The 24,374-nt window shown below is 35.5% G+C and overlaps 1 protein-coding gene and 1 non-coding gene across 2 annotated transcripts; both read left to right on the top strand.

Moving 5' to 3' along the window:
* Positions 1-8,921: 8,921 nt before the first annotated feature.
* TRNAI-AAU (transfer RNA isoleucine (anticodon AAU)) lies at positions 8,922-8,995 on the top strand. The gene has a single exon. It is a non-coding gene; the product is annotated as a tRNA-Ile (tRNA).
* A 135-nt stretch (positions 8,996-9,130) lies between these two features.
* Positions 9,131-23,512, top strand: OEP37 (chloroplast outer envelope protein 37). Its single transcript, XM_086430283.1, has 6 exons — positions 9,131-9,620; positions 16,587-16,676; positions 16,961-17,131; positions 20,744-20,838; positions 22,014-22,134; positions 23,212-23,512. The coding sequence occupies exons 1-6, from the start codon at positions 9,228-9,230 to the stop codon at positions 23,341-23,343; spliced, it is 1,002 nt and encodes a 333-aa protein (XP_086286409.1). The 5' UTR covers positions 9,131-9,227; the 3' UTR covers positions 23,344-23,512.
* Positions 23,513-24,374: the final 862 nt, after the last annotated feature.

A 24,374-nucleotide genomic window follows, 5' to 3' on the forward strand; every position in this document is an offset into this window, starting at 1 on the left:
AATGTTTGGGGAGCTAAGCAAATGGGATCATTAACCAACTTAATGACAAAAATGACCAAATGGTTTTTTCCGTTTGGGGCTGTAAAACATTTTTACAATAAAAATATTGGGTTAAAATAAGGCAATCCATCAAATAAGTTCATTAATAAATTTTACACAGTAGTAACAACTACTAGCTAAGTGAAAATCAAATGGTTAATTAAAAAAATCAATGGGTTTTCTAACAATACTATAAAACTTGGTTTTGTGAGTGTTTGTAGATTTTCAAATTTATATTTTAGACCGGCAATATTTAGTTCATAGATATAGGGATTCAAAGATTTTTCCTTGGGTAATAAAGAATGAATCATGAATGATTATAAATTCTTCAATCTCAAATTTCCTTGGGATATCCAATTTTATGTTGTCATAAACTAATCCAATGGTGGGAGTGAATGGTTCATGAATTGCGAGTGATTTGAGGGATAATCAGATGTTTCCCTTCTAACTTTATTATCTTTTCTCTTCTACTCTTTTAACTTCAGAGAGGATGTCTGTGCTGGTAAATACAAATTCACTCTAGTAGTTTATATATATATATATATATATATATATATATATATATATCCCGATCGCTGGCTAACGGATTGGCGAACAGATTGGCAAACGAAAATGATCCGTTGGATCTAACGATATCGAACGGACAGGATTTAATTTCACATGAACTGTTTTTAAGTTATAAAGTTAAGGGTTATTTATTGCGCCGTCCCTTAATTTATTGTTATTTCGTGCTTCCTCCCTCTCCTCTTTAAACCAGAGAGAACAGAACAGAGAGTTCTCTTTCTCTTCGAAGAGAACTCTCTCTCTTCAAACTCGTTGCTCTCACACGATCATTCTCTCACGCTCGCTCTCTCTCTCTCTCTCTCTCTCTCTCTCTCTCTCGCTACCTCTCTCTCTCGCCCTATTCCTCGCTGAAACCCTCGCACGAACGGCTCACTCGCTGCCTCCCTCTCTCGCACTCTCTCTAACTTTCTCTGCCTCCCTCTCTCACTCTCGCTGCCTCTCTCTCTCTCTCGCCCTATTCATCGTTGAAACCCTCACACGAATGGCTTTCGCCCTCATTCTCTCTCACACGAACACAAACACGAACACGAATGGGACCCTATTCCTCCCTGCAACTCCATCTCACGAACACGAACGGCTGTCAATCTCTCGCCCTATTTGACAGAACTGTAAGTTTTTTTTCAAGTTTTTCTTTTTCGAAAATTTCTTAGACATTGTATGGTATTATTCTATGAACATGAGTAATTTATTCATTCATTCGTGAAGTCAAAAAAATCCGGAATTATTGTGATTTGATTTTCGAATTTATTTATTGTGATTTTAGTTTTCGATTTTTTTAAGACAATAAATCAGGAATTATTTAGGGGTTTTTTTTCCGATTTAATTTTTTTGGGTTATTTATTTTCTATCTGATCATCATGTTATGATTTTATTTGTTTAAGGGTTTTTTTTTTTTTCGATTTTATTTATTGTGATGCATTTGTTTTAAATCTGGATACTTATTTCAAAAAATTCTGATTTTTGATTTGGGTAGCTAATCAATTATGGAAAAAGAATGCCACTTTTCTATGTACTGAATCAATTATGGAAAAAGAATGCGTACCTTTTATAGCTTGTTTTCTGTTTACGTTTTTATGGTGCATTAGGAATGAATTCTATGGCTTTTGCTCTGTGATTTAGGAAACTATCTCAAGTTTTAATTTGTAGAAGACCTCACTCTCTAGTATTGGACAAGACACGATATGATTTTTTGTGTGTATTTCTATATGTTTTATGAGCCTATTTTCTCTTTAATGTGAAAAATATCCAACTTCCACTGTTTATATAGTTAAACAAATGACAAGTAACTAGTGTTTATGATATGTAAACGACATATTGTATGAGTCTACCTTCTCTTTATTGTGATAAATATCCAACCTCTAGTATTTATATTGTCAAAAGATTTTTCTAGTGCTTAATTATACGTAATTTTAGGTAGTTCTATGAGTGAAAGCTTTTCTGTTACATCCCATGGTTGTGAATTAGCCACTTAGTTCTTATTTTATCCTCCACTTGTTAGTGCACCGACTTAATTATGGATAAATTATTGGTCCACAGTTTTAGCTTGATCACTATATCATTGATTTTTCTGTTATTTAATTTTTTCCGTGCTGAATTTTTTCCATATGTTCTTTTGCATTGAACGTTATTTAATTCTTTATGCTTGATTCCTTGGTGACTCGAGATATTTTGATCCTTCATGTGATGTGTAGTTGGCAGCAGATTGCAGGAACTTGCGCTCTCTCTTTCACTAAAGTGTTTGTGTTTCGATTTTTTAGGGACATCTTTGAATGAAAGTTCTGAAGAGTTTGGTTCTGTCCAGGTACAAATTAACAGTTAAATGATACATTCATTTCACTTGGTCTTCTAGTTTTAAGTGTGACAAATTGAGTCGTGAAATTTTTTTCTTTATTAAACTATGAAAGCTTCAATCACTCTGGTTATCTCACAGATTCCGTCTTCTTGGAGGCCAGTCCTGGAGGATCCTTCAACCCCGCAGATTTTTTTTGATTACTATGCAATCACCAAGCCCCCTCTTTCAAAGGAGGTTAGATTATAGTAGTCTTAACTCTCAATCTGTTTTTTGTGGTTGTTTTTCTTTCAAACTTCTTTTCTCATCTATCTAAGTCTATTAAATGTCTTAACTCTCAATGTGTTTTATTTCTAGTTTTGATTAGTTTTGGTACTTGCTTAGGAGCTAGTACAGTTAATTGATGCACTATTTTGTTTATATTTCTTGCTTGGCAGGTTATATGTGAATTGAATTACACATACTTTACAATAACTAAGTACTTTTTTTTTGTGTGCAGATTTATGGTGGGGTGTTCGTGAACAATATTCTTGGTTTATCTATTCTTCCGTTATTGATTTATGTTCAAGGATTGCAATGGGATTTCTCAGCCGAAGTGTTGATTGTTCTTAGTATTTGTGCTATAATGGGTCTTCTTACTAGCCTCCGCTCCAGATTCCCATTTTGAACATGCTTCATAGCCTACCTTTTGTACCCATTATCTTTGGTGTGGATTTATGTTTTCAACTGGTCTTAAGAGTTACAGAAGGTGAACATTTGATGGAGGAGGCGATGGTGAAGCAATGGATAATAGGCCAGCCTTCTTTTTCTTTTTCATTTTTTTCTTTAATATGTAAATTAAGGAGCATTCCCCTTTTGCATTTGTATTTTTATTTTGATTCTCATTTTGATAGAATGTTTCAGTCGAGAGAAAAATTAAGTTGGTCTCAACCAAAACGATCCAAACATTTCAAAATAGTCCAAAACATTCAATACTTCGAGGTCAATAGTGTTTTGTGGCAATGTTAGCCAAAATATAAAAAAAATTCAAATCTCTTAGAATTGTGCAGAGCTTGTGAAATTATTAGAGCCACTAACTTTTAGGCTCGTTTTAGTACAGATGAGAGAATTTTTTTTTAGAGTCCTGATAATATGACTCGTCAGGTCGCATACTTAATTGACTCACTGATGTGACAAGTTAGAGAATCGTAAATCTGTATGCCTCGGGATTTTTATTATAGTGGATGGTAATGCTATTCCTCAAGAGCTTGTGAAAATAATCTCCGATTATGTAATCTGTAACTATACTCGTGTAGTTCTTACTGAGTAAAACCAGCCTACCAAAAAATAAATAAACAAAATTGAATTGGCATGTGTTGAAGATTATTTTGTTTGGGAGATTTTCCAAAAGCTCATGACATTTAGTCCATAAATTGATTTGCCTTGACAATGTATTAATTAGAAAGCTATCATGGAGATCTTTCCGGTGCTATCTTTTTTAAACTATTTCTATCATTATATATGCATATTTCATTTTAGTTAAAATTTCTTATGATAACCTATTTATTAATTTGTTGACTATGACTTAAATGAGGTAAAAATTAACATGAAGTTCTATTTATATAACCTCAAGAGCATCATGCATGCCACCAGGTGGTTTATGTGCGTTATGAGTTTGTATCTAGTTTTACAAGCTAGAGTTTAGCATCTATTGAATTGTGATAAAAAACCATGAAATGGAATCCATCCCCAACTATAAGATAAAAACATCTCAGTTCAAATAGTAGTGGGTAAAACATCAATGTTGAAACTCCAAAATCCAGACACTCTGCTGTAACAAAAAAGGGGAATGCTCCTTAATTTACATATTCAAGAAAAAAACGAAAAGAAAAAGAAGGCTGGCCCATTATCCATCGCTTAGCCATCGCCTCCTCCATCAAATGTTCACCTTCTATAACTCCTAAGACCAGTTGAAAACATAGTTGAGAACATAAATCAACACCAAAGATAATGGGTACAAAAGGTAGGCTATAAAGCATGTTCAAAGTGGGAATCTGGAGCGGAGGCTAGTAAGAAGACCCATTATAGCACAAATACTAAGAACAATCAACACTTCGGTTGAGAAATCCCATTGCAAGCCTTGAACATAAATCAGTGATGGAAGAATAGATAAACCAAGAATATTGTTCACGAACACCCCACCATAAATCTGCACACAAAAAAAAGTACTTAGTTATTGTAAGTATGTGTAATTCAATTCACATATAACCTACCAAGCAAGAAATATAAACAAAATAGTGCATCAATTAACTGTACTAGCTCCTAAGCAAGTACCAAAACTAATCAAAATCAGAAATAAAACACATTGAGAGTTAAGACATTTAATAGACTGAGATAGATGAGAAAAGAATTTTGAAAGAAAAACAACCACAAAAAACAGACTGAGAGTTAAGACTACTATAATCTAACCTCCTTTGAAAGAGGGGGCTTGGTGATTGCATAGTAATCAAAAAAAATCTGCGGGGTTGAAGGATCCTCCAGGACTGGCCTCCAAGAAGACGGAATCTGTGAGATAACCAGAGTGATTGAAGCTTTCATAGTTTAATAAAGAAAAAAATTTCACGACTCAATTTGTCACACTTAAAACTAGAAGACCAAGTGAAATGAATGTATCATTTAACTGTTAATTTGTACCTGGACAGAACCAAACTCTTTAGAACTTTCATCCAAAGATGTCCCCAAAAAATCGAAACACAAACACTTGAGTGAAAGAGAGAGCACAAGTTCCTGCAATCTGCTGCCAACTGCACATCACATGAATGATCAAAATATCTCAAGTCACCAAGGAATCAAGCATAAAGAATTAAATAACATAAGTTCAATGCAAAAGAACATATGGAAAAAATTCAGCACGGAAAAAATTAAATAATAGAAAAATCAATGATATAGTGATCAAGCTAAAACTGTGGACCAATAATTTATCCATAATTAAGTCGGTGCACTAACAAGTGGAGGATAAAATAAGAACTAAGTGGCTAATTCACAACTATGGGATGCAACAGAAAAGCTTTCACTCATAGAACTACCTAAAATTACGTATAATTAAGCACTAGAAAAATCTTTTGACAATATAAATACTAGAGGTTGGATATTTATCACAATAAAGAGAAGGTAGACTCATACAATATGTCGTTTACATATCATTAACACTAGTTACTTGTCATTTGTTTAACTATATAAACAGTGGAAGTTGGATATTTTTCACATTAAAGAGAAGATAGGCTCATAAAACATATAGAAATACACACAAAAAATCATATCGTGTCTTGTCCAATACTAGAGAGTGAGGTCTTCTACAAATTAAAACTTGAGATAGTTTCCTAAATCACAGAGCAAAAGCCATAGAATTCATGCCTAATGCACCATAAATAAGGTAAACAGAAAACAAGCTATAAAAGGTACGCATTCTTTTTCCATAATTGATCCAGTACATAGAAAAGTGGCATTCTTTTTCTATAATTGATTAGCTACCCAAATCAAAAATCAGAATTTTTTTAAATAAGTATCCAGATTTAAAACGAATGCATCACAATAAATAAAATCTGAAAAAAAAAACCCTTAAACAAATAAAATCATAACATGATGATCAGATAGAAAATAAATAACCCAAAAAAATTAAATCGGAAAAAAAACCCCTAAATAATTCTTGATTTATTGTCTTAAAAAAATCGGAAACTAAAATCACAATAAATAAAATCGAAAATCAAATCACAATAATTCTGGATTTTTTTGACTTCACGAATGAATGAATAAATTACTCATGTTCATAGAATAATACCATACAATGTCTGAGAAATTTTCAAAAAAGAAAAAATTGAAAAAAAAACTTACAGTTCTGTTAAATAGGGCGAGAGATTGACAGCCGTTCGTGTTCGTGAGATGGAATTGTAGGGAGGAATAGGGTCTCGTTCGTGTTCGTGTTCGTGCGAGAGAGAATGATAGCGAAACCTGTTCGTGCGAGGGTTTCAGCGATGAATAGGGCGAGAGAGAGAGAGAGAGAGAGAGAGCGAAAGAGCGAGAGTTAGTGAGAGTGCGAGAGAGGGAGGCAGCGAGTGAGCCGTTCGTGCGAGGGTTTCAGCGAGGAATAGGGCGAGAGAGAGAGAGGTAGCGAGAGTGAGAGAGAGAGAGCGTGAGAGAATGATCGTGTGAGAGCAACGAGTTTGAAGAGAGTGAGAAGAGAGAGCTAGAGAGAGTTCTCTTCGAAGAGAAAGAGAACTCTTTGTTCTGTTCTCTCTGGTTTAAAGAGGAGAGGGAGGAAGCACGAAATAACGATAAATTAAGGAACGGCGCAATAAATAACCTTTAACTTTATAACTTAAACAGTTCGTGTGAAATTAAATCCTATCCGTTCGATATCGTTAGATCCAACGGATCATTTTCGTTTGCCAATCTGTTCGCCAATCCGTTAGCCAGCGATCAGGACCCTATATATATATATATATATATAGGGTCCCGTTCGCCACCCTTAGTTTTACCACACACTTTAACAAACGCGTTTTGTCTTACATGGGTTAGAAGTTTCGGAATGAGCTGATTTTTGGTGAGGATGATCTCTATGGTGAGGAGATCATCCTCACCAAAAATCAGCTCATTCCAAAACTTCTAACCCCATCAAAATTGATTTACAAAAAATGGACGGTCCACGATTTTTCAACGTGTAAACATGGGGCTAAACATTTCGGAATGGGCTGATTTTTGGGGAGGATGATCTTCTAATCATAGAGATCATCCTCACCAAAAATCAGCTCATTCCAAAACTTCTAACCTATGTAGGACAAAAAACGTTTGTTAAAGTGTGTGGTAAAACTTAGGGTGCTGAACATTTCCCATATATATATAGGGAAATGTTCAGCAACAAACATTTTGACAAACATTTTGGCAAAACATTTTTCAAAACCTGGGTTAGAGGTCTTGGAATGGGCTGATTTTTGGTGAGGATGATCTCTACGGTGAGGAGATCATCATCACCAAAAATCAGCCCATTCCAAAACTTCTAACCCAATCAAAAATGATTTACAAAAAATGGACGGTCCACGATTTTTCAGCTTGTAAACTGGGGCTAGAAGTTTTGGAATGGGCTGATTTTTGGTGAGGATGATCTCCTCACCGTAGAGATCATCCTCACCAAAAATCAGCCCATTTCAAGACCTCTAACCCATGTTTTGAAAAATGTTTTGCCAAAATGTTTGTCAAAATGTTTGTTGCTGAACGGGACCCATATATATATATATATATGGGTCCTGTTCAGCAACAAACATTTTGGCAAAACATTTTTCAAAACATGGGTTAGAGGTCTTGGAATGGGCTGATTTTTGGTGAGGATGATCTCTACGGTGAGGAGATCATCCTCACCAAAAATCAGCTCATTCCAAAACTTCTAGCCCCAGTTTACAAGTTGAAAAATCGTGGACCGTCCATTTTTTGTAAATCATTTTTGATGGGGTTAGAAGTTTTGGAATGGGCTGATTTTTGGTGATGATGATCTCCTCACCGTAGAGATCATCCTCACCAAAAATCAGCCCATTCCAAAACCTCTAACCCATGTTTTGAAAAATGTTTTGCCAAAATGTTTGATGCTGAACATTTCCCTATATATATATATATTATAGAAAATAATTTTGTGACTAATTAAGTTGATGTAAAACTACTTGTATGATTTAATCATCTAATTTGCACATTTCCCTAATATATATATATTATAGAAAATAATTTTGTGACTAATTAAGTTGATGTAAAACTACTTGTATGGTTTAATCATCTAATTTGCACATTTCCCTAATATTTGATATTCACCCAATTTAATGAGAATGAATCACATAGTGGAATCTTATAGTTATTCCAGCAGTCTCTAATAATGCAATATGTTGTACCCACTTCTAACTTGTTTCATAGGGTCAATTTAACTGAAATCAAAGTCACTAGAAATCCACTTAATAACATGAATTTTAAACTCGTTTTGATGCCTCATCTCGCCCATCAATGACATCAATTTATCTCGTCCATCAACGATACCGATTCATCTCAGACGAATTTTCCAATTTATTTGAATCGTCTCATTCAAAAATTGACTAAATGATAATGAATTAACTTAAATCATCGACTTTTGAGGATGATTTCACTGTTTAAGATGACTTGTCTATCCATATCATTGGTGTTTGATACTAAGCATGGTTTTTTAACTTGGTATTTCGTTGCATTTTGTTCAGCTTCGATATCGAGTCGTCTCAGACAAGTTTTCCAATACGTTTGAGACGTCTCGTGAGTTAATAAATTGAACTGTGACTTGTAAATCTCGATTAAAAATGACTTTGTGAGTTGGTCTCGTTTAACTTTGATATCGAGTTAACTCGGACAATACATTTTGGTCTCGATGAATTTAAAAACTATGATACCAAGACAAACCATGCTTAATAAATTATAGGATATCTTAAGACTCAAGTAGTAACTTATGTATACGAGAAGTACAATTTCTAAGCAGATACGACATGAAGGCCTATTAGCTCAGTTGGTTAGAGCGTCGTGCTAATAACGCGAAGGTCGCAGGTTCGAGACCTGCATGGGCCATCCAAATTATACCTACGTACTTTGTCTAAGGTATGGTAAATTTTTGGTGCGATTCGATATTTATTTCGAATGAATCTTAAATTTCCGCCTTTTTTATTTTATTATTTATTTATTTTCTTTTTCTTTTTGTGGGGGTTTTTTCAACCAAATCTCTCTTTCTCGTCGTTTGCCACATCTCATCTCTTCCGCTCAGTCTCTCATTTTGTCCTCACAGACTCTGAAGTAGACAACAATGGTGGAATCCTCAATCCAAAACCCTAATTCTCTGGAACAAACAAAGCCATCACCACCATTACCCACATCCCCACCCTCACTACCATCAGCAACAGCAAGAAGCCCTTGGTCTGGATTCGCTTTCCCTCGTCCTGCTATCAGATTAACCTCAGAATTCGACAGCGATAGTTCTGTATTCTTTCACAAGATTTCATGCAAGCTCTTCGATAGTCTCGCCAAGCTCAAGCTTTCCTTCCAAAACAACAAGAACGGCGACATCTCTGATCCCCAACTAGGGATTATCACCAAACATCTCTCACTCTTCTACGACCTCGAAGAGCAGAATGCCATTGTCAAGGGTTCCTTTGATGTTGGCAATAGGTTGCAGTTCCGAGCCGCTCAAAATGTCAAGGTTTGCTTCAAATCTCTCTCGATTGTAAAGTTATCTCCTTTTGTTGTGGTGTTCATTGTTTGTGTATCAGATTATGGATTTATGGTGGTTTTGAGTGGCTGAGAACATAAAAATAAGATATTCCCTAGCTTTGATTGGTGGTGGAATTAAAATTATGGTCTATTTGGAAGTACAAATCATCAAATGTTGATAATAATCTCTTTGATATAACCCCACGGATCTATTCGGTGTTTATTTTTTTGGTTTCAAAATCCCTAGCAATATCACAACGAAAGGGTGATTTCTTGAAATCCTCTTTGAGTCTCAATTTGAAGATTGCGGTACTCTAGGTTGGGATTCAGTTAGGAGGCTTATCATGTTTCATTCAAAATAAGGTTAATTTAGCTTTTTTGATTTTTTTGATTTTGGATTAGAGTGATGACTTGGTTTACAATAAAACATGATTTAAAATACCCATATGTGCAATTTTGGAGCAATTAAATAGGCTCCTAATGTCATTGCTCCATTTTCTTATTTTAACCATAAAAACTTATCTTATAACTTGTTTTTCGAATTTGAAACTTGGGTTCCCTCTTCAAGGCTAATATAGGTCGCATTTTCCTTATTTAGTCTTTCTAGTATGGGAAATGATGATCTGGCCTTTTGTTTTGGTTAAGATCTCTGGATATATAATAATAAACAAATATATCGGGCCATCTGCTAAGACAACTTATATTCCAGAGTTGTCTGCTTGGGGAGCCAAGATGTTTTCATATAGGATATTCAACAAAGTATTTTTCTGTCTCATATACTTGCGATGATAGCAGATCTATTACCTCTTGCATTAAATTGGGTAGTTTGTTCCTATACAAGTATCATCGAAAAAAGGTGCGTTTTTTTTTTTGGTATTAAACACTTATGTTTCTCCTATGTTTTTGAGTTATTCCATGATGAGCTCAATTTTCACATTTTTTGCACATTATAGGTGTGTTAGTTAAAATTTAAATATGATGGATTGCTCTTTTTTTCTTTTTTAGATAATGGAAAGGAAAATACAATAAGAAATGGAAGGTCGTGATCACCATACCCAAAAAAGAAAATACAAGGAAAAACAAAGAGCACTACTTCGAAATTTGAACTCTTTGAAGATCTTACACCATAAAAAGAGTAACCCAAGAACCAATAAGACTAACTATTGGATTGAATGAGTCTTCCCTTAAAAAACTCGGACATTTCTTTCTTTCCAAAGACTCCACGAAATCGCAAAAGGGGTTAAAACCCCAAATTGACCTTTTTGAATTATGGAAGCTCAACCCTAATTGGAGCCATTCACCAAAAACTTCTCTAACCGAACTCAGAAGGCAATAATCTATTCCAAACAATGAAAAGTAGTGGTTCCAAACATCCCTTACCACCTCACAGAGCAAAAGCAAGTGATTCACCTTTTCTTCACTTGCCAAACACACACAACAAATGTTTGGACCACAAAAACCCCTTTTCCTCAATTGATCTATCATTAAAATCCTTTCCTTCATGGTTTTCCAAACAAAGAATGTCACCTTCGAAGGTACCTTTGGACCCCATACGACAACAAATGAAAAATTAGGATCTCCTCCCAAAGCCAAATCATTATAAAACTCTCTTATTGTGAACAAACCTTTACTGTTGGTAGCCCAAATTCTCACATCTTCTCCACCCGCCCCCCCTAATACTAAGTCAAGAACACCCATCAATTCTGCAATCTCTGGTAACTCCCAATCATTCAACACCCTCTTTAAGCGCCAATCCCATCCTTCGATGCCTTCTTCCAACACATGAAAACTTGTCACAAGAAGGTTCTTTTTTCTAGAAACTATATACAACAAAGGAAATCTATCCTTCAAAGGACCCATTGCTCTCTACGAATCTTCCCAAAATCTTACTTTGTCCCTCCTTCCAATTTTGAAAGTAACCCTCTTTCTAAACTGAGGAAGAATCTTTAAAATGCCTTTCCACACTCCGCACCCATAAGGATTTTTAGCTTCATCACTTTCCCACCTGAAAATGTCTTCCCCAAGTTTAGTTGCTATCACTTTTCTCCATAATCCTTCATGTTCTACCCCAAACCTCCATAGCTACCAGTGTTGTCAAATGAGATCACATACCCAAATTATGCTATTTGCCAATATGAGATGACATATTTTTGTGTGTGATGGCATATGCGAAGTGTGCGATGGCATATGTTTTTGCATTTTTTCCTTGCAGCATATGCTAGTCACATATGCAATTTAACAACATTGATGGCCACTTCCCTAACAATGCCACGTTCAAGCTCTCCAAATTCTTGAAATCAAGACCCCCCAATCTCTTTAAAGTGCACACATTTTTCCAACTAACCAAATGTAGTCTGCTTTCTTGCTTTCTAGAGATAGTATATGATGTTGCACATAGCATTTACATTTTATCTTTTTATTTTATTTTTAAAAAAAGAAAATGAAAAAGAAAAAAGAAAAAAGAAAAAAGAAAAAAGAAAAAAGAAAAAAGAAAAAAAAGAGCTACATCATTTTTTTCCTTTGATAAGTATAGAACTACATCATTCTTAAGTTTCTATTTTTTGATGAAGTGCCTCTATTTCTTCTTTTAGTTCTTACTACGTTTGATATAAGTTTGCTTTGAGTTCACCATTATCATCGAGGCTTTATCACAAAGGTTTGGGATGGCTACAAGTCTTGTTCCTCGGTTCAGTTTTGTCAAAATCTACGTCCTCAGCTGTTGAAAGTATGTTCACATTTACTTTCACTCTTTTAATCCTTGTTCTTTTTCGGTCTTCTTCTCGCTCTTCTCGATCCTTCAACTTGTTAATCCTTCTAACTAGGGCTATAATCAACTTTCATTTAAAGTGCCCAGACCATCTCAATCGACTCTCTTAGTTAAGCACTTATTGTTGCAACTCTTACACTTTCTCAAATGTATTCATTTTAAATTTTATCCTTTCTTGGCCACCAAACATTTAGCTCCATAAAGCATCACTAGTTTAAATCTGTTTTATAAAATTTTCCATTTAATTTGATTAGACTGCAACATCTCCCTCAATTTCTCAATCTTTATATTTAATAGATCTGAGATGCCAAAAAGTGTCGGTTTGCTAAATTGGTTGAAGTGTATGAATGTTGATACCATAACCTGGGTTCAAAACACGCCTCCACGTACCAACTATTGACTGCTAATCTTGCTTGCCTACTGCCTAGAAAAAAAATCTGAGATAATGAATATGGTTGCTTCGGATTCGGACTAAACATATATTCCTATAATTTGAATTTTTTTATTATTGATAACAATGATTTTATTAAGAAGAAAGCATTTAAATGTGGAAGTTCAAGCGGCCTACTTGGGTTGTCAAGTAGACTCTCTTCCTTCTTCATAGTTGGGTCTTCCTTTGGGGACTCCATACAAGAGTAAGAGTATATGGTAGCCGATGATCGAGAAGGTTTCTAGAAGATTAGGTTTGTGGTAAGCAAATTATTTGTCTAAGGGAGGGAAGCTTACTTTGATCAAGAGTGTGCTTTATAGTATATCAATCTATTTCTTCTCTCTTTTCTCCGTTCCTAGAAGTGTTGAGTTGAAGCTAGACAAGTTATTCAGAGATTTCTTGTGGCATGGCAAGGGTGGTAGAAGCAAACTTCATCTAGTAAATTGGAAAAATGTATGCTTGATTAAAGGCTTGGGGGGTTTGGGTTTTAAGATTTGGCATATCTGAAAGGGGCTTTATTAGGAAAATGGCTATGGAGGTTTGAGGTGGAACGGGAAAGTTTATGGAGAAAGGTAATTGTGGCTAAATATGGGGAGAAATTCTTTGGTTGGGAAATCAGGAGGTGAAGAACTTATATTGTTGTCGTGTATGGAAAGGCATCCTCAAAATTCTCCCCAATTCAAAAAGAGAGTAAAATTGAAAGTGGGAAGGGGAGATAAGGTTAGGTTTTGGGAGGAGTTGTGGTGTGGGGAGGGCCCATTAAATGAAAGATTCCCAACGGCGTTTGCTTTATCGACTAAAAAGAGCTCCTCAATTGCTAGTTTCACGGAGGTGGGTGAAGGAGCACAGGGCGGGATTTAGGTTTTAGAAGAATATTAAATGATTGCGAGGTGTCGGAGATCACGGATTTATTCGTGTGCTTAGACAACATTCTTAGAGTCTCTAACGGGGAGGACTTGAGGTGTTGGAGCATTAATAATAAAGGTATTTTTTCTATTAAAGACTTTTACTATGATTTGAATAAGAGTGGGGACACTACCTTCCCTAATATCATAGTGTGGGGACCAAGGGTGCCTTCGAAGGGGGCTTTCTTTGTGTGGATAGCTATCCAAGATAAGATTCTTACTATTGATCAACTAAGGAAGAGGGGTTTTTGTGGGCCGAATGTTTGTTGCATGTGCATGCGTAATGAGGAGACGCCAAACCATTGTTAGTCCATTGCGATGTGGCTAAGGAGGTGTGGGATAATTTCCTCGCTCGTTTTGGCGTGGAGTGTTGTCTTCAAGGTTCTGTGAGAGGCGCGTTGGTTGAATAGACTCAATTGGGGACTAGCTTTCGCTTGTTGAAGATATTGATGTGGAGTCTGAACCCTTTCATGATCGCTTGGGGCATATGATGGGAAAGGAACACAAGTACTTTTGAAGCAAAGTTGAGATCTATTCAAAATATTATATTGGAGATTATGGGCTTATTGTTCTTTTGGTGCAAGATCTTTAAAGAGTTTAAAGGGATATTTTTGAAGACTTTCTAGTTCGATGGGAAGTTGTTTGTAATCTTTTAGACCCTTAGTTTCCTTTTATTTTCTTCTTGTTGTTTTTTCCTTGGTTGGTCATCTTAACCTTCCCCTTGTACTGCTTTTCTTTCCCTTATCTATCCAAAAAAAAAATAAAATAAGCATTTAAAAGAGCTAATGAAGGAAGAATGTAGAAAAACAAAGGAAGATATTTTGAATATAATTACAATAATAAGATATCGTGGATCACTAATGAAACATGCTTCAACAACATTACACGACTCTGTTTATGTACATGTATAATCTGAGCTTCTTCGCAAAAAATAAAAAAATAAAAAAATGGTTGGAGCATGGCCTTGTGCCATTGCAAAATTCATGAATTTTTTTTGATACATGGGTATCCAGACCTAGTCCGACTCTCCCCATGGACACATGAGTCACCCCTTAAGATTTTTGATTTCTTTAATTGCATATATTGCCTTTGAGGATAAGATCTGAACTCCTTATGCAGCTGATGACGTCCTAAATCTTCATTTCTCTTAATACTGTAAAGATGATTGTCAACAAAAATAGTGTTCTATTAATATGTTATTGGATTGATCTCCTCTATAAATTTGAGAATTTCAAGATTATGGAACTATTGGCTTCTTTGAGAGTGTCATCAACCTTTGGAAAGTTTGCGTGCCCATAAAAATTAATTTGAAGTTGAATTTGAGGACCCTAAGAAGGAGGAGAATCAACTTGCCAGCTATCTTACTTGCAATTGTTATGTACGTAATCACCAACGCCTTTCAAAAGATGCTCCTATATGCATCTGCCCCGTATATATCTAAAGTAACCCTATTTGCTCTTAAAGTACCGAACCACGAATCGGTTTGAACTGAACTGATTCGCAGTACGGTTTGCTCTTGGTTCAAGAAACGTAGCGAACCACACCAACTTCATCATTTTACCCTAATTTTTACCACATCCCCAGATATTAATAAGATTTGAGATAGCCCCCTAAATTTTTGAACTGATAGCATGCCCCTTTGGCTTTCATCTATGTTAATAAACTGATGAAAATTGACCAAATGCCCTCATCTTCAACCTGTAAATAAAAATCCAGATTTGTTCTTCCCAAAATCTACCATCTTCAACATCGTTTTTACCCTACTCATCACTTCAACCTTCAAATACCCTCATCTTTGTTTACCTCTACAAACTGGTTTAATTCTTGACTGGCGAACCATGAACCCGAATTCGAACCTACGAATCAGGTTACATAGTATATGCCATTGGTCTTGTACAACCACTGAGGGATGATCATATTGTTCCTCCTCACCTACAAAGAGTCAAGAGGTGGAAAGGACTCCTTCTCAAGAGCAACCTGGAGGTTCAGCTGGGAAAGGTTTGGTAAGGTGGTAGGGGCCCAAACATTCAGCCAAGTGTCAATATTTTTTTTTGATAAGTGTACATATTATTTAAATAAGGTGGGAGGTGGTTGAGATTGATTACCTTGGTGATGCCTCTGATATCAGAAGGTGTCATGGTTGTTGCTGACTTGGCTCAGTCCAGAATGTAGTTTTCCGGCATACGATTAAAACTCTGATCTTTCATTAATCAAATGAACAGTCAAATTGTAATCAAGCCCGACAGCTTTAATAGCTGGAATTGTGGGAAGGAGGTTATTTTTTGTTTGGGGGGCTTGGGTACAAGGAAGGGAGGGAGGAGACTCAGGAGAGGTAAGAGAAAATGTTTTAGATACAGAAACAACTTAGAAGGGAGAGGCTACATAAATGGATTCTTATTATAGTTGATTGGCCCCATCATGGCTGCCTGTGGACATAGTCGTGTTGGAGTTAAATCTGGCGGTAAACCACTTAAATCTTCGACTTATCTTTATTTTCTCTCTCTCTTATCTCTTTATATTTATTTTTTTAATGTTCTTGTTTCAGTGTTTTTGCTCTTTGAATTTGTGTGCTCCATGGATGATCACTGTTCAGTCATGGGCACATGAGTTGTACGATGATTGACTGCTAACCCAAGTCCATGCGTCCACACCTACATGCTTGCTTTTATGTATGACATTTATTTGTACTCTTAAGAATAGCCAGACTGGTCCTTCATGCAATTATTTTGGTAGCACAATTTGCAATTATTTTGTTAGCACTCTTTTTCTGCTCTTGTTTAGTTACACATCAAGTGTAAAGTTAAATTGTATTTTCCATTTTTTACATTCTCGTCATGTTCTATTTTTTCTTAGGCACAACAAGGTGAGGTGGCAATGGTTGCAAGCCTCCCTGATCCTGCTTATAAACTCGAATTGTCTTCTGTTGTTCCACCTAGTGGTTTGGTGAGTGCAACTCATAGCATACTTGACAAATGAACAGTATTATCTGTAAGTCTTTTGGAAATTCTTGTTGCTGTGTGCCACTAGGGCCGCAGTGTCTTAATTACTATCAAATGCCTTGATCTGTTGAAGTCACACTGGGTATTGCATCATTTCAACCAGTTAATGGTCCGAAGGCCTTGCAGTATGTCTTTGCTGCACTAACAAATATGATCTCTTGCATTTAGACTATGAAAAGAGGTTTCACTTTTCTGTTTTTTCATTTATTATCTTTCTTGGTGATGCAGCCACAAGCAACCTTCAGATTCCCTCTTGGTGAGGTTTCATTGGAGGAAAAAGACGAGGAGGACATGAGGAGAGTGTTGTCAGTAAGTGGGATCGTGAAATGTCAATCTTTGTACGGGATTTGCACTGCTCAGTACAAGGATGAGAATTTGAACCTGAGATACTCCTACAAGGTTGATTTCTTGTAACATTCTTCTTTGATGGAACTTTTTGCAGTCTTCCTATTCTCTAAAACTTCCAATGGGAGTTTATTTTTATATCCTTAGTTTTTCCTTGATAAGAAATTGTAGAGCAAGGATGGGAAAAGCCATCCCTCTTTTCCATAAACATGAATTATGTTCAGGTGGTTGGGCCCATCCACAGATTGGAAGATCTCCTGGAGATCTTATCTGTAAAAATAATTAGATCAGATCAGATGAACTTTAGCATTTAATCTAAAGATTTTTCTTTTCCTGGGACCATTGACTATAATTTATCCTAGAGATTGGTGGGATGGTTGGATTTAGGCCCAGGCAATGGGATCAGTCAAATGGTGGTTTCGGAAGTCAGAACCACATGGATGTGTGAACCATGTGTAACCAAGTCAAATGGTAGCTGCCTTTTTCCCGTCCTTCTGACATGATGACTTCTATATTTTGGAAGTACGGATCTGTGACTTTGTTTTAGTGGCAGGTTACTTAACGTATTTCCTCAAAATTCTCCAAGCAGTTCTATTTTCATGCACGATGCTGGACAATAACCAGAAATGATGTAGGACAACCTAGTGTTTACTTGTGGTGGGTTTGAGTGGAGAGTTTACTGTTTAAATTGGGTCAATTGAATAGGTTCTGGGTACTGTATTTTACTGTTTTATGGGTTGGAAAAGAGGGTTTTGGTTTTTAGTTTGTGGTGCAACGAGTTATGACTGGGTGGGGCCTTTTTTCTTTTTTGCGCGTGTGGTTTGGTTTTTTTAATTTTTTTACTTTTGTGTGGTAGGGGGGGGGGGGTACGAATTTGAGTTTTAATCGCTGAGTTCTGTAGATAAAAGTATGGAGGATAGCTGTTAAAAAATAATTTTGACTTTCAATATTTAATTTACCCACCCATGTAGAGTCTCACTACCAGAGGAAACTCATAGAACATAGTGAATTATTCATTCATTCTCATAAAATAAAGAGATTCCACTTTTTTATGGATGCATGTTCTTAAAAAAACCAACTCGTAAAACAATTGTTTTTTTTTTTTTTTTTTGGTCAGTACCAGCTTGTTAAACAATTAAAACTCCTAATCCACTAAATTATTTATCAGATGCATGTTCCTAATCCAATTATTTATAGAGATTTCCATTGGTGATTGTGGGATATTGATTACTCAAGTGTTTGGGTGCTAAAAAAAAAGTGTTTGGGTGCTAGGTGGATAGCTTTTTCTCTTCATATCATAGTCTTCTCTTGGGAGGAAATTATCTATCCCATTTGTGGTCCAATCCTTATAAGATAAACATGAGTTTGGCATCTTGGTAAACTAGATTTTCCTCAAAAGGAGGTACTATGGTTGTCATAAAAGTTGCTTTGCTGATCCGGGGGGCCCCACTTCATGTCTATGTTCTCAATGCCAATGCCTTTGGTGAAAAGATAGAGTTGTTATTTGGTGGAGGAGGTACGATGATCACATCATAAGATCATTTGGTGAAGTGGGTGCAATTTGACTTTTTGATGGCAGTTATCATTGAGAAATTTGGGTGATAGATTCTCATGGGGTATTGTTAGGATAAAATATCCCTTTGGACGCATTATATGGAATGGTATCTTGAATAGGCATGAAGACTGATAAATTTGGGGGTCCAACTCAAAACCAATTGGCAATGAATGGAGAAGCCCAGGATCTTATAAGGAGAGAGACGAGGCAATTTGTGTCCGATGTGAAACTAAACTCAACAAAGACTACAATAAAGGTGTATGCTTCAAAATAGGGAAAACCATGGGTTTGTTTTTGGGAGGATATATGGGGTGGGCAATGGGGATAACCTATTGGATCCGGATTCTCGATTCTATTCTTACTATTGAATAAAAAGAATGTGCCAATGCAAATCTTCCTAGTTGGGTTGGGGGAGTATCTTTCTTATAATTTGGTAATCAGAAGGAACCTGAATGATTTGGAAGTGAACTTTGTTGGTCACATACTTTCCCTCGTTGCAAATACCCCTGTTTCCTATAGTATTTTGGATTCAAGAAAGTAGAGGAAGAGTTAGGATTGAATGTTCACCTTCTCTTCATTTTATAAAATGCTTGACTCATCCCTTGTTCTCCCTTCATGGGATCCATTTTTTGGGGTTCAAAATGTCCATCTAGGACAGTCCTTTTTGTTTGGTCCACCGCTCTAGAAATTGTTTTGGCTATGAACCACCTAATTGCTCGCAGAAAAATTGTCTATTTTTGTTGAGCGTAAAAAACTAGTGGGGAGAATGTGAGTCACCTTCTAATCTGTTGTGTTGTAGCTAATAAGATCTGGTTGCACTTTTTTTTCTCTGCCATAGGTATTGTACTCTTGCATCCTCAGGTTTGGACCTTTTTTCAGTGGATGTGCAAGTCACGCAGTTAGTGATAGAGGCTGGATTTTTCTGAGTAAGTTGCCTTTTTGCCGTTTGTTGAGCCATCTCGGAGAAGAGGAATTAATGGATCATTAATGGGATGGAGGCGAGCTTGCATGCCATTATTCTGGCTGTCAATTCTTTTTCATATGGATTAAAATTAATTTTGAATTTAGGGAAATTTTTACTAGGATTTTGTATGTAGATGGGGCTCTATCTCTTGGAGAAGGTTAGTGTTTGTATTTATATTGGTTCCTTAGGGCTTGGAGTGTTGTTTTTGTAATTGTTTGTGCTGTTTTTCTCTTAGCCTCTCTGGTCGGTCACATTGCTCTTCAGGCCTGGCTTCTCTTTATTTAATGTCTTATCTAAAGAACTCCAAAATTCTTGTTAATAGGGTGAAAACTTTGTGCCTTTTTGGACAGCTGCAATGGGTTAGATGATGGACTTAGAAATTCTTTGGGTTTCATATCAATTTTGTGCCTGATTATGTGGTCCAGAATAACCTAAAAATCTGATTTTCAGTCACATTGCTTTTGCACATGGATCCTATGTCAATGTGAGTTCAAATGAAACATTATTGAAACAGTTCCATTTCCACAAACATATACATAAATTGTTTAAAAATATGTAGAAAATAATTAGTCGTTAGTTTAGTAGTAAATAAAACATAACTTGCTGCATGTGCTTTTCAACAATTAGTATATGAAGCCCCAATCGGTTAATTGCACGGGAGACCTAATTTTTATGTTGAAGAGATATTTAATTAATATATAACTTAAAAAATCGGAGTCTTGTAGGTCACAGATCTCTGTACGGTATCATGAGGTTGTAAAGCAATGTTTTTTTTCCCCTGTATGTACTTAATTGATATGACTGAAAATTTGGATACGTCAATAGTTGCTAATGTATTTTTTTACTTGATGTAAAATTTACCAAATACTGTTCATCTTGCGTTTCTATGTTCTCAAATGGTCATTTATGCTTGTATGATGTGACGGTTGTAATTTCGTCTTTGTTTCATCATTTTCTAATGCACATTTTTGTATTATTCTCTTAAATTAAAAATTAGAAAGAATGTGAGATTTGTGGTGATAAATTTATCTATATATGACATTAAATCTTAAAACAACTATGATCTTCGTGAGCCTATTACGATCGAAAGATTTCCATTACTAATCGAACTATACAATAAAACTGAAATTGAAAACCTCAATGGCAGGATGAAGAAATGTCATTCATCCCAAGCATCTCTTTACCATCGAATGCACTGTCTTTTGCTTTCAAGCGACGGTTTGGTCCTTCAGATAAGTTAAGGTAAGCATCCTATGCTTCATTCATCTCAACTACCTTTTTAAAAAAAAATAAAAATTCCTGCACATAGATTTCATTACATTGGTATTAGCTATGGATCTGGGTTTTTGGTGGTATACTTTCTTAGCTTGTATGAATGCATACTAGTTTATCATGTCCAATTGGTAGCTCTGCCAACAGTTAATCGAACAGTTCAAATATAAAGGATAGAAGATGAATACATAGAAACACATTTCAGCTCCATGTTTCCTTCTGATTCTGTAACAAGGACATGGAATCATTCCTGTCTGATTATCCAATCTTGAGCATTCTTTCAGTCAGAATAATTATGGTTATATGTCTTGAAAAAAGTGTGAGACGATAAGGAATACTGATATGGGAAATGGTAATTTGAGTCTTACTTCTTGGAATCCTGGACATTGATATATATACAAGTACCCCAACCAGTATATTGGTACCATGCTCTAGTATTTTTAGTTTTTCTAAGCCAAGTCTCTTTCAATATTTCAGTCAAGAAACTCATATTTTTCAAAGATAGGGTTGTTATAATATAGTATTTAACATTTTTGTTGATAAATAAAGCAACCAAAGAAATTGTTTGGATTTAAATTCAGCGAACAATAATTATCGTCGTTGTCATCACTTACACCTATTCCAATTATGGAGGTCAGCAAACATGAATCCCATGTCACCATTCAGTTCTGTCACAAACCATATCGTCAGTCAAGTCATATTCCTTGATGATGGTGATGATTTTTTCTTAAGTATATTATGCCTGATTTAGATGAGTGCTTTGCCTTGCATGAGGAGTCTTTGACGTCTTAAGTTCGCTTGTGCCCTAATTAGGCCTTTTTCATTTTTTTATAGGCAAACAAGTGGAGGATGGAATTGAAAGCATCTTTTTGTTATTAAGTCTTCAGAAAATTAAAAACTTTGAGAAAACCTAAAAGCACCTTGTCTATTTTAGATCATCACTTATTAGACAATTAATATATGTTTTTGGCATTATGTCACATAATTTCTTTCTTTCTTTCTGTTGTTGTTTTTTTTTTTTTTGTTGAGAAAACCTAAAAGCACCTTGCATTTTTTTATCACTGCTTATTAGACAATTATATGATTCCATTTTCATGTCTTATGCTAATACTTGCTTGCAATTTAATTTATTGAAATTTGGACAGCTATTGGTACAATTTTGATTCAAGTTCCTGGAGTAGTGTGTACAAGCACACAGCTGGTAAGGACCTCAAATTGAAAGCTGGTTATGATTCGGAGGTGCGGCTTGGGTGGGCATCTCTTTGGGTAATTGCTTTTCTCATTACCTTTTATTCATAGAAGAATAAATTACTAGTACTATGCCTATACAAAAAGAAAAAAGAAAAATTACTTGTACAAAAGTGAAAAAGAAAGTATAATGGTCTTGATTCAGTAATTATCGAAGTGTTATCCCAAAAATTTGGAGTAAAATTGAGTGAATCCTGTTCTTCCATTCAATTGTATCTAAAATCATATCTTCTATTGATTCAAGTATGTTAATATATGCTCTCACTACCTCAATCCGCGTCCTTTGTGGTGTTCCTCTCACACTCTTAGAACTTACATGTTCTTTCAAAATGAGGTTGTTATCATCCGTCTTTGTTGCAGTAAATCAACTCAATCAACTCTTTTTGTTTATCTCCTATTGTGGTTATTCTAACATTTTCATTGATGTGTTAAATTCTAATCTTATCATACCTAGTCTTTCCACTCCTCCACATCGACGTCCTCACCTTTGCTATGTCAATCTATGATGACATTTTATGATTGTTCCGTAAAACATAACCGATCTTACTGTTTTCTAATTCTATGTACAATATGCTCCTTTATCTCTTTATCCTTAGGGATGATAGAAACCAAGATGGTCACTTCTGGTTATTTATTACCCATCAATATTTATGGCCCCTTGCTCTTATGTGTGTAAATTCAATATGTTCCTTATTCACTCCCTACCCCCCCACTCAAAAAAAAAAGAAAGAAATGTCTGCTATTATAAATGTATAAAAATTCTCCATTCTTTCTTTCATTTTCTTTTGGGGAAAAGTGTTAGGGTTTTAGAGGGATCTTTTTCGAGGATTTGTTGGTTAGATGGGATCACGTTTGTAGCCTAACCTCAGATTAGTTTTCTTCGTTGTTGGTTTTCTTCTCTTTGCTGTTTAAGGTGTTCCTACTGGAACACCTTGTGAATTCTTTCTTCTTCTTTAATAAATCTTTTGCTATCAATTTTTTATTTTATTTTTTTAAAAATGTCTAAGGTTCATTAAGAGGGTTTCTAACATTCATACCGTACTTATTGCTGGTCGTGGGTATCGATATGCACTAAGATTAATGTTCTGGTTTCAGGTAGGAGATGAAGATGGCAAGGCAAAGGTGGCCCCCATGAAGATGAAAGTCCAGGTTATGCTCCAAGTCCCTCAAGATGATATAGCATCGTCGGTCTTAATGTTCAGGGTAAAGAAGAGGTGGGATCTTTAATTTCCCTTTGTGGGTGTTCGGTGTTCCAAATAACGGTAACAGTGATGAGCAATCCAAGTGTCGTACTGTTGTGCGTTGCTACAAAACAACACCTTTTTTTGGTTAATATATTAATTTTTTTTTTCTCAAAATATAATATATTTTTCTTCCTTGTAGGGTGATGTAGACATACTCCTGGTTTTAGTGAATATTTGAGATATCCCATTTTTTTTTTCTCCAAATTGATTACATACACTTCACTATTGGTCTTCTATGAGACCTTTTCAAATAAGTTTATAGGGGAAAAAGAATCAAATGTTGGGAAGTTAATCAGCCAAAAGATTGCAAGGTTGAAGACTAAGGAGGGAGTGGCAACAACACTGTTAAGGATTGAAATGTTCAGTACCAATGTTTCCAGATCTTGTTGAAGATCAAAGGTGGGCATCATCAGCCTTTCCTTAGGGACACTTGATGGAGCAAAGGAAGGAGTTCAACCTGGTGCATTTTTGAGTTGACGCGGAAGTTTGTTAGAACTAGTTTTGGTAAACCAAGTCAAATTTCAACCAAGTCAAGTCGAATTGATGAGACCTAATAATATGAAAATGGCCGAAGTACTTAGATTTTTTGTCATGGTCCACCTGATAGCTAAGATTAAGAATAAGTCGTTTTTAACAATTTGTTTTTTTGGGGGTTAGCACATCATGATTTCTGGTGAACATTTTTTCCTGGTTAGAAATGTGAGAAAACTATCCAGACCCAAACTACTTTGATTTGATAATTATTTTATTATATTTTGCAATATTTTCCTTTTTATTATTTGCTAGGTGGGGTTAGTAGTTAACAGTAGAAATATTAGTACAAGAAGTGGTTCAATGGGTTTGAATCTAAGACCTTCGGAACAATCTCCATACTGTCTTACCACTTAGCCAAGTGGTCCTCATTTAAAAAGCAATATATAATTCATATCTAGGAGGATATACGGATGGATCAGTATCCGACTTGGATCATGGGACATCAAACCATTTTGACCCATTTTGGGTCTTTTGAAGTCA

This window comes from Akebia trifoliata, unplaced genomic scaffold, assembly GCF_017979445.1.
Source record: "Akebia trifoliata isolate Shusen 1 unplaced genomic scaffold, ASM1797944v1 Contig00362, whole genome shotgun sequence".
NCBI classification, from domain to species: Eukaryota; Viridiplantae; Streptophyta; class Magnoliopsida; order Ranunculales; family Lardizabalaceae; genus Akebia; species Akebia trifoliata.

Bases quoted from the DNA above. Each gene is read 5' to 3' on its own strand.
- OEP37 (XM_086430283.1), top strand. From the start codon at position 9,228: ATGGTGGAATCCTCAATCCAAAACCCTAATTCTCTGGAACAAACAAAG. The intron at 17,132-20,743 runs GTTGATTTCTTG...CCTCAATGGCAG, and splicing joins ACCTGAGATACTCCTACAAG to GATGAAGAAATGTCATTCAT. The intron at 20,839-22,013 runs GTAAGCATCCTA...AAATTTGGACAG, and splicing joins GGTCCTTCAGATAAGTTAAG to CTATTGGTACAATTTTGATT.